Below are 10,700 nucleotides of genomic sequence, written 5' to 3'. Positions count from 1 at the left end.
CTTATGTGACCTCAGTGTTTTATTATCAAATAACTAATTTGAGAGTACAACATGCACTGGACCTAAGTGTCTTGGCACTACCAGCGGAAGAGCCTTTGTAAGCTGTCAAATCTGATATTGTATGTATTTAGCACAAAAAATGAAATTAAACTAACCGTCTTAAACATCTGTTTTAGAGTTGATATTCCTACTATGTACAACAACTTGGATGCATCCCAGGATACTACCATGTTTACAAAATACTCTCAAAGCCAAGAAGACTCTGTGTAAGTGGTTATTTCTAGCAGGTTTTTTTTATAATCTAAAAAAAGTTATGCAAGTAGTGTTTAATGTGACGTTTTGTGTGGTTGTAGGGAAAAGCCTGTAGAAATCACAAAAGATACCGAAACAGAAAAACAACCCAACGATGGAGAAAATCTGTATGAGGTAAGCTTTACTTTTAGCGAATGTTAATGTTTCCAGCTTGTCTAAATACTGTTTTTTTCAGTTCGGAGTATAGAAACTTCTGGCTCATTTTACCAAAAATTATTTAGATGTTTAGATTTGTTGAAACCGATTGGGAACATTTACTTCTAGTGGATACTTCTTTCTGAAGATTCCTCATCTCAAAGTAACTTCCAGGATTGGACTGGATACAGATTATTTTTAGCAATTTACCATTCCAGTGCTTGACAGTTGCATAAGCAGAAAGGTATTTTCTATCCGAAATTAACTGCTACAATAAAGGCACATTCCACAGTCTGCAAGCCCTTCTTATATTGGGTTTTGAAGCTTTAAAGCTGTTTCTCTGCATTTCTCCTTTTTACCTTATTTCTAGTTCAGTGAAGAAAAGGGTTAAATGCTGATACCCTGCGTATTTCCTTACATATTATCTACACATAACTTGAAACATGAAAGGTAAGTGTATGTGGGGGTGAGAGCCTCGTGCGTGTCCATTTGTGGCCTGGACAGTGATGCGGATCATGTGGCAGTTGTGCTCCATAAAGTGATTAGGGGAAGTGAGACCAAGTTTTAAAAGGCTTTCCACAATATGTTAGAGGATAATACAGTCCTAATCAGTTGACTGTCATTACGTTGATTCCTAAATAAATGTGGCTCACTTAACCCATCCCACTGCTGAGAGCTGCACAACAAACACAAGAAGAAATGATTGCCCCACTGTTATGAGCAATCTCCTTTGAAGCTGCTATCATCCTCCCTGCTCAAGTGGGCAGCTTTTGAAGATCCCCGTTACATTCGCACAATATACTTGTGCATAATGGTTTGAACTTGATGGTAAATTAAACTGAGGGCCAATGTAGAGCTTTCTGGGTGAGTTTAATTTAGTCAAATTTTAGTTTGGGCAGGTGCATTCTGGCTTTGTTTTTGCATGGGAAGTAAGGCATGTTTAGGCTATGGTACTATAGTCCAATCAAGCATAACCGGAGCACCTGCTAGCAGTAATTGATTTGTTTGAAGCAGCTGTGGATGTTCCATTTTCAGATATTTGTAAGTTGATTCATTTCACCACTGCATTGGTTTTCTACCTGAAGTTGAAATGAGTAAAAAAAAATAATACCCAATGTTCTGCGCCGGGCAAGATGGCAGCTTTCTCTCAAGGCTCCTGTAAGCAGCAGAGAAATCCTTTTTAAATCTCTGCCCTCCTAGAAGATTGTTCTGATGTTTGTATGCATGGATTGACACCCCACGATTTGATTAGGAGTATACGTGAACTGGGGTGGCTGGATCTGAAATAGTCGTCTGCCCACGTGGAGCTGCCCACCAACAAGGTGGCCGACAGCATCGATTAGCTCAGAGATTTGTAGCATTTTGTCTGCATCGGGCTCATAGGGGCATCTGTTCACCTCTATGTGGGACTGGGAAGTCTCTACCTGGTGCTCCTGAGCCTGCGGGCTTGTTTTAGGAATTCAACCTGGCTTGTATAAAGCACTGATGGGGTGTAAATACAACTGGTGAGTGTGGCCTACATTGGAACTAGAGGGGGCACAGAGCCTTTTTGGGCCATTGGCTTGTGCCCCAGGGCGCCTTGCCGTGACTTTCTTGTAACCTATTCTCAGTCTGTGGAGTGTTGTGTGGCAGGGAGTGGCTACAAGCTTGGGCAGGCAATGTTTTTGCAACTGGGGCCAGACCAGAGGGCTGTTAATGGAGGCTCTCTGAGGCAGGCGGTAAAGAAAAACCAACCTTTGTTGCAAGGAGGTGTTCTGCCCCATCGTGACTTTTCTCTGCAACAGCACAACAGAATGGATAACTATGCATTTTTGAGGGGCTGGCCATAGGAGGTGGCAAATTAGGGCTGGTTTCCTCCGCACGATACTGAAGAGTACTCCACTGCAGTGGGTGAGTCTACATTGAAGGGTGTAAAGATGGCCATTAGGGATACTGAAAACCCTGGAAATTCATGACTGATAGTCCCAATTGCTGTAGGGCTACTTCGCATGGATCTCTGGAAGATTAGTAACCGAGTGAGACAGGCGAAGTCTAAGCTCACACCGGTGAAGGAGGAAGTGACCGCACTATGTTCAGAGTGAATATTCTAGCAAAACAATGTGTCAGTGTAAGTTCGACTTGAAAACACTTAGGGAAGGTCAAAACAGTACAATATCTGTCTGGTTGTTTGTCGAGGACTGGATAGTTATCATTTATGCCCAAGTAACACTATGATTGTTTTGTCTGTGGAAAGGAAATACAGGGCCCCGTGCACCTGCCACAGCCGGGACAACCACCAATAACAATAACTTATATATTCAATGATTGAGAATAACATTTTATTTTGCCATCTGCTGGACAACTGGAAGACTTGAAATGTGAAAACACATCCACCAGTATCTGCCCAGCCTTTACATTTGCTGTTCAAAGTAGAGATGATGTTTTCATGAACTTAAAAGCCCCTACATGAAAGAAATGAAGTATGTAGTGTTATTTCCAGGCAAACTTAGAATAATTGAAGAAGGGAAAACCTGGAACCTAGCCAGAGGAAATATGGGGGAGGAGACTTGTGGGATGAAAGCCACCAAACAGGGAAATGGAGTGTGTGCAGTCAAGAAAAGTGGACCGTGTTAAAGTTGCAGTTGATGAGGTAAACCACCTGTGACAGGGGATATCGCCTCCACTTGGTACCTAAGAGATCTGGAGGGCAACAAAATGTTTTAAATGACCAGAGCCAATCGAGACAGTGAAATGGCACACTGACCCTGTTGTCTCGATCTCTACTAGGTCCTGATTGGAGAGTAAGGATAGGGATTTCTCTTTGAGTGAAAGGGCCATTTATACTGCCAGGGCTTGAGTAAGGAGGGGAGGAATATCTTGTTTAGTTATGGGTTCAAGTCATTTAGGGTGATGGGCTCCCAGCTAATTGAGGCAGACGGTAGTTTTTTTCCTGCAATGCCGAGAGAAGAGGAGGGAGCGTTGGCGAATGGGAAAGATCTGTTGTCATTTTGAAGCACAGGGATGCACAAATGAGATGACAATAACATGCCTATGGGGATATAACAGTATACAGCATGGACAGGTGAAGAATGTCAGAAAATGATAATGGTTCCCAATCTAGTGGGAAGATAAAGGTTGTCATGGAATATGAATAACATGGGTAGTAAAATGTAGTGGTGAAAAGTACACCTCTATCTCAGACCCAAAAGCCTGGAATTGATGCTTCTTCAGGAGACCCATCTTATGGGTGAAAATTGTCAAATGTTAACTAGTGGAGGGCACCAGCTGACGCTTCATGCTGGTTACTCCTCGCACTTAATGGGAGTGACCCTATTGACCCTAGTCTTTTCCTTTGAGGGAGACCTGCAGGAGTGCTATGAAATGTGGCTAAGAGTTAGTGTGGAGCCACCCTTGTTTATCTCCTGCCCCCTCATCAGGTTTGGTGAGTAAACCAGCTGGGGCAGTTTTTCAGCTGCCGAACAATATTGGTTATGGGACAGGGAGGTGATTTTAACCTTGGTGTATAAAAAAAGGGGGTTGACGGCACCAAGACGGCAGCAGTCTGCACCTTTGGAGGTTCATGGAGGGCATGTGGGTTGGTGGATGTTTGGAGGTGATAAAACCCAATGGTGTTGCAGTTATCCTTCTACTGTGGGGCCCACAACTCCTATTGGACTAATGTTTATGCAGAGATTACATGTGCAGAACTCTCAAATGTGATTCCGGGCTCCGGGGTATCTCTGACCATTTACAGCTTCTGGCATAGGTGAGTGACTGGAGGGAGGGAGATTTTCAGGGATGAAAATTAGATCGATGGCAACTGTGAAGGAAGGAAGGAGGTAGTAGATGAGTTTACTTTACCATAAACATGTATTTTCACTAAAGTGATGATCTGGTAGACTCCCAGGTTGTTTTGTGGGAACCTTGCAAACAGTACCAAGGGACCAATCAATATCTCAGAACTCAGCTAGTCGATAGCAAAGATGGAAAGAGATTTAGAAAGAAGGGCCAAAATTAAGACTTAGCACAACGACCACTCAACAGGCTAAGATTTGTTCATGAGTTGGAAATCAAAAGGCAGGAATATCAGGAACTGGCTACTATTGCTGCCCTGGTAACAGGTGAAGGTGAAAGAAATTGTGGGGCATATACTGGCAAGTGTAATGGGATGAAAATATTGCAGAGACATCAACCGAGTACTATCTGGCTCTATATTCTTTTTGCTGAAGGAACTCGAAGGTGGAAATACAGGACTATTTGGCAGATGTGACACTGCCACATACTGTGGTCATGGATAGAGTCACTTTAAAAGAGGAGAGAACAGTAGCTGAAATTGGAGAGGTAATATATTCTGCAATCAGGTCCCTGGACCTAGTAAGTCTTAGTGGATTGACTAGCCCAAGTAATTGCAGGTCTAATGCATCCTGTCAATCTGAGTTTATCCCAGGTAGAAATACATGGTTAAATCTAAGATAATTATATTACTGTCTGCCCACACAGACACTAGTGTAACAGGCTGTGGTGATGTCATTTGACACCTCCAAAGTCTTTGACTCCTTAGAGTGGGCTTATATTTTACAGGTGCTGGAAATGTAGATTTTTGGCCCAAAGTACTTGGTGTTGATAAAACTACTATACAAGGATCCCTTTGCCTGCAGTATGATCAAGGGTACATACTCAAAACTATTTGCCCAGAATAGGGTTATGATGCAGGAGTGCACCCTCTCCTCCATGATTTTTGCCTTCGCAATTGAACTGGCATGTTGGATGAGGTACGATGCTCAAGTAGGAGGATTGAGATGGGATACAGGGTGGGAAGAAAATATTTCACTTTACAAGTATGATATCCTTTTTGTACATGTCTGATGCAGAGTTCACCATTAATAGACATTGGCAAATGTTACATTTATTTTGGAGATGTAGTGGGCTTCGAGTCAACTGGAAAAAATTGGTGCTCTAGAAGTGATCGGCCTGGACTCCTCAGGCACAGGTTAGGTGGAAGATGCAAATGAGTTAAAGGCATGGGGGCATTATCTTGGCATATGCACCATACATCCGTGGGATAATTTTTTGACGAGAATCTATATAATGCACTTGATAAGTTCAGGAGAGATGCAAGAATTTACCTCTTACAATACAGCATGGGCGTGCTATGTTTAAAATGATGGTTCTTCCCAAATTCATATATTCCCTACAAAATATACCATACTTCATAAGAGATTCTTTCAGAGTAGAAATTGGGAATTAAGCCAGCTTTTATGGAATGATTGTGACCCAAGAATTGCGCTAACCATATTTTCATGGGTTTATGATGGAGGCAAAGCACCCCCAAATGTGAAGTAGTATTAAGCCTCTCAGTTGATTAACGTGTGGGTATACACCCCGCTGTGGGAGCCATTGATTAGACATCGTACTGGATGGGACCTAAGGGATACCCGGCCACCATCTATGGAAAGTGGAGCAGGAGAAGTTAGATCACGTACATACTTGTGGTGCTGCAGATTTGGGAAAATCCATTAATTAGGATGGCATGCCGGTACCACCACAAAGAGAATGAACGGAGCAGAAAAGGGTAATGGAAAACACCCCTTTTGTTATGCCTTACTACCACCACAGGGTCGCACAGATCTCCCGCAGAAAGTCTGCAACTTGTATCTCCTGAAAGACCACAAGGACGAAGACTGCGAGGCCTGTCCAGCGTTTGAATCCAAGACTCAAGATGCGACATCTACTGAGGCTAGAGCAATGCACCATGGTCAGTACTAAGACAAAGGTTTCTCTCAAGGACCTTGGCTTATCCAGTAACGAGGAAGAGAATGTCAAGTAGGCCGGAACAGCTCGTGGAGACGAGTAGGGCGTTGAGATCTATGCTGCCGACACCAAAAAGAGGCAAGCATTGAGAAAGACGCTGAAAAATCAAAGGTAAATAAACTGCTGAAAGGCACCAACCCTAATCCCTCGTACAAAAAGTCCCAAAAGGCATCCTCTGCTTCAGAGCACCTGTTGACCAAAGGTCAGGCAAAACACAAAGAGCCTCACTAATCCTGACCAAATGATACTAATGAGGGCAATTCACTGTCGAAATCCTCAACGCAAACAACCACAGAAGAGTGAGCGAGACAAAGGCAAGGCCTTGGAGACTTGAGTCCTATTGACTTGGAAAGAGACCAGCGCTGACACTTTAGACACAACAAAAAAGCTTTCAAGGTCGAGCGCAAGAAGAGAAGGCTCCAGTTCGAAATGGCCCCCCTCCTGCAGAGGCAGAAGGATGTAGACTCCTTGAAGGAATTCCATATTGTTGCAAAGCCTTGTATGACCACTGAAGCCTAAGATGACTAGTCTGGCATTGAAGCCCCGGGAACCCTTGACTCTCATGATAAAGAGCAAGAAGAGTTCTATGAACTAGGATACAACAGGGTATGGTGACCAGAATCAGTTTGAGGAGACCTGGCAGGATCTTGACACTGTGTCTCTGGAGGAGGGTGTGGACCGCTACCCTTCAAGGCCATCGCCACCAGATGACCTATCCCTCTGCAACAGCCTCACAAAGAGGGCTGCATATGGGGTGCAACTTGAGGAAAAGGAGGATTCATGTTTCCTCCTTGAAAAAGTGAAACCTGTACCTGCCCATGCTCCCTAGCATCCTGGTCCAAGGCTTTTTCTGAACATGCCACTGCAAGGTCTGTAACACCAAGAGTGGAAAAGTGCCAGCATTCCACTCAGGACTCTAAATACATTAAGGGAAGCAGACTCGATTATAGTGAAAAGAAACAAAGCCCCGACATCCATGGGGCCGCCACCAGAAAGAGAGTAAGACATGGATGCTTCTCTGTCCAGCTTTCTGCCCACCAATTCATCAATGGAGGATTGCTAACTCCACTGCTCTCTTGAATTGCCACGGCCACCAGCAGTGGGACGAGATGAAGTCCTTCATGCAGCACCTCCCAGAGGAATGCTGCAAGTGGACGAAAGCAGTAATGAAGGAAAGAAATAACATGGCTAAATCTTTCCTTAAGTCTGCACTAGATGCAGCAGGTAATGCCAGTAGGTAGTTATGCCAAGCGACAACATTAAGAAGACACGCCTGGCTCAGAGTAATGGGCTTCAAGCCAGAGATGCAAGCCTCAATCATCAAGTGACGCCCTGTTCAGCCAGGCAGTGGATGATACCCATCATCAATTGAAGAAAGATAAGGAGATGGTGAAAGTAATGGGTGGGTAGTGCAATTGAGGGGTTCCTTCAGGAGAGTAGGAACTTCAACCAGGAGACCAGCGGGCAGCGTGCACTTCATATCTGGGCAACAGCAGCCACAAGACAGTACACATCACAGCAAATATTGTATCTGAAGGAAACACATAGTGATAGTTTCCTTACCTTAGAATTATTCCCAGGCGTTCGACTGGATCCGGAAAGTTTTCGTTAGCAGTCCCCCTGCGTGTCAGAAGGTTGCTTTGTGCGGCTCCGCGTCCGTCATTAGCACCGTGTTTGCCGAGATGACGTTGTGGCAGCTACTTGGACGCCGCCCTCGCACGCTGACTCGGTTCGTTCTTTTTCTGCGCCTGCAAGCCCAGGTCCAGAGAGAGTGGTACCCAGTCATTTTGACAGATATTTTTTTTCAGTTTTTTTCGAGTCGATCGACTCCTGGTGTCGTAGGGATGCCCGGTTTCAAGTCTTGCGGGGACTGTCATCGGATGATGTTGGTGACGGGCCCTCACCGCATGTGTCTCTACTGCCTCGGGCGCGACCACAACCCCAGGTCGTGCCCCGACTGCTGGATCATAGCGCCGAAGACTTTGCTGGAGCAGTCTGGAAAGTTGCTTGAGGTCCGGCAGTCTGCTCCGCGCCGCTCAAGGTCCCGGTCCTGTGGGAGGTCGAGGGACCGGTCGCGGAGCCATCGCAATCGTTCTTCAGGATTGAAGTCTTCACACTCTCGGTCAGGTAAGACGAAGCACATGAAGTTGAAGAAGCGTCACCACTCTACAACTTCCCCTCATGCGTGATGCCTCTTCTGCAGCTCCGGCGGAGCCTACGGTTTCGCAGTCTGCCTACCCGCCCTTCCCTGGTCAGTCGACGACTCCGGCCCAGCTGCAGGAACTCCTGTCAGCCATGGCCTGCCTCTTTGTGCCGTCTGGCTCCACCGGCGTGCCTTCGGGCCCCGCCAGCCCGACTGAGGGCCCTCACCCTTCACTGTCGGTGGCTCCGGCATCCCTGTCTGCTCCAGCACCGAGGGCCCCAAAGGATCCAGGCCTGGATCCCGGTTGACCTCGTTACACCTCCACCGACGTCTGCACCGGCGACGTTGCCCATGGGACTGGACGACATCACCCCTGGTTTAAGCCCGACATGAACACTGAGCCGGAAAGGCGTCACTCTATGCCGATTCAGACGCCGATGGGGCCTTTCTACCCCTATGTCCAGCCTCCTTATTTTCCACCTGTACATCAGCCTTCGGAGGAAGGGGAGGTCTGGGAGCGGTCTGAGGACCCTCTCACAGCTCAGTGTGAGTATGACCAGGACTGGGAGAGGATCTGGGGGATGCCAGTCGTCTCGACACCTCTCCTGACCTTGGATTCTCATTCCTCCTACTGTGGCTCGGGAGGAGGGTCAAAGTTATGCAGTGGTGTTGCGTAGGGCAGCGAAGGCCCTCCAACTCCCTACCGCGGCAGTCAGGACTAACCTCTTGACAGACGTGCTTCAGCCGGCTGCTACCTCTGCGGAGCCACTGCTGCCTTTTAATGAGGCACTTTCTGACGATCTTTTGGGCACCTGGTCCAGGCCCAACACAGGGGCTCCTGTGGATAAGAACGTGGCCAGACGCCGTCGGCCAGTTCGGGCGGCCCCTTTTTCCTCTCCCAACACCCCACCCCTGAGGGCTTGGTTGTCAAAGCCTCAACGTCCCAGAGCGCATTCCCTACCGCATCCCCGGACAGGGACTCCAAGTGACTGGAACAATTTGGGAAGAAGGTTTTTTCTTCCACCAGTTCAGGGCTGCGGTCTGTGAACACTGCATGCATCTTGGGCCATTATTCCCACTCTGTGTGGGATACGGTGGCGCAAGGGCTGCCTCAGTGTCCGAAGGAGTTGCGGACAGTGCTCTCGAAGGCTTTTGCTGAGGGGGAGAGATGCAGCCAAGTTCACAATATGATGTGGCCTTGACACCGCCGACTTGCTGGGCAGAGCGATTTCCACGACAGTGGTGCTCCGCTGCCAAGTCTGGCTGAGGACTGCTGGCTTCTCGAGAGATGTCCAAGACACCCTGATGGACATGCCCTTTGATGGCATTTGTCTTTTTGGCAACAAGGCAGGTAGTGCGTTGGTGCGTTTTAAGGACTCGCAGGCTACGGCTAAGTCTTTGGGCCTTTCGGCCACTCGCCCTCCTCCGCCTTCTGCTTTATGCTCCTTTCCTGACCACGGAAGGGTCGCCCCAGCGCGTTTGCTTCAGAGCCACAGGCAGCAGCAGCAGTCTCAGCGTGGCCCCGGACGTGGGACCCACAGAGGCGGGTCAGGGGCCAGCAGGCGGGTCAGTCCACTTCCACCCTGGTCACCACTGCCCAAAAACATTACTAGTTCGGTCTTTCAGGCCCATCAAATGCCAGTGGGTGTTAGGATTCGCCATTAACTCCCCCACTGGCACACCATCACTTCGGACAGGTGGGTTTTACAAATAGCCCGAAGGGGCTAATCCCTCCCCTTCGAGACTAACACTCCAGCCATGCCACCCCATGCCACCCCAGTACCACCGCATGTTGGGGGGGTCACTTGCCACTTCTTCAACAGGAAGTCACGGCCCTCTTGGCCAAGAGGGCCATTGAGCAGCGCGTTCCTGCGCTAGAAGTAGGACATGGTGGTTATTCCCACTACTTTCTGGTGCCCAAAAAGGACAAGGGCCTGCGTCCTCTCTTGGACCTCAGGGACGTCAATCACTTCCTCCGGAAGGAGAAGTTCAAGATGCTATCTCTGGCTCAGGTCTTGTTTGCTCTCGACCCTGGAGACTTGATGGTAGCTTTGGACTAGCAGGACGCATATTTCCACATTCCCGTCCTGCTGGCCCAACTGCATTACCTGTGGTTTATGGTCAGCCACGAGCATTTTCAGATTACCGTGTTCTCCTTCGCAGCATTCCTCAGGTGTTCAGGTAAGTGATTGCGGTGGTCGCAGCTCATCTTCACAGATCAGGAGTTCCAGTCTTCCTCCTATCTCGACGACTGTTGAAGGCGGGCTTGTCCCAGGCAGTCGTTTCCCACCACCAGACTATGGCCGACCGCCTGCATTTG

The 10,700-nt window shown here is 47.7% G+C and overlaps 1 protein-coding gene across 2 annotated transcripts in view; it reads left to right on the top strand.

Annotated features, from left to right (window-relative positions):
* Window positions 1-10,700, top strand: part of RIF1 (replication timing regulatory factor 1) — a 357,947-nt gene that overhangs the window by 242,657 nt on the left and 104,590 nt on the right. For both annotated transcript variants that reach the window (XM_078681750.1, XM_078681748.1), the window contains exons 27-28: window positions 177-266; window positions 354-426. In XM_078681750.1, coding sequence (XP_078537876.1) covers window positions 177-266; window positions 354-426 — 163 coding nt within the window. The remainder of the gene's footprint in view (window positions 1-176; window positions 267-353; window positions 427-10,700) is intronic.

The sequence above is a fragment of the Lissotriton helveticus genome, chromosome 3_1 (assembly GCF_964261635.1).
Source record: "Lissotriton helveticus chromosome 3_1, aLisHel1.1, whole genome shotgun sequence".
NCBI lineage: Eukaryota > Metazoa > Chordata > Amphibia > Caudata > Salamandridae > Lissotriton > Lissotriton helveticus.
The sequence above is the reverse complement of the archived record's forward strand: the minus strand, read 5'-3'. Positions and strand labels throughout refer to the sequence as shown.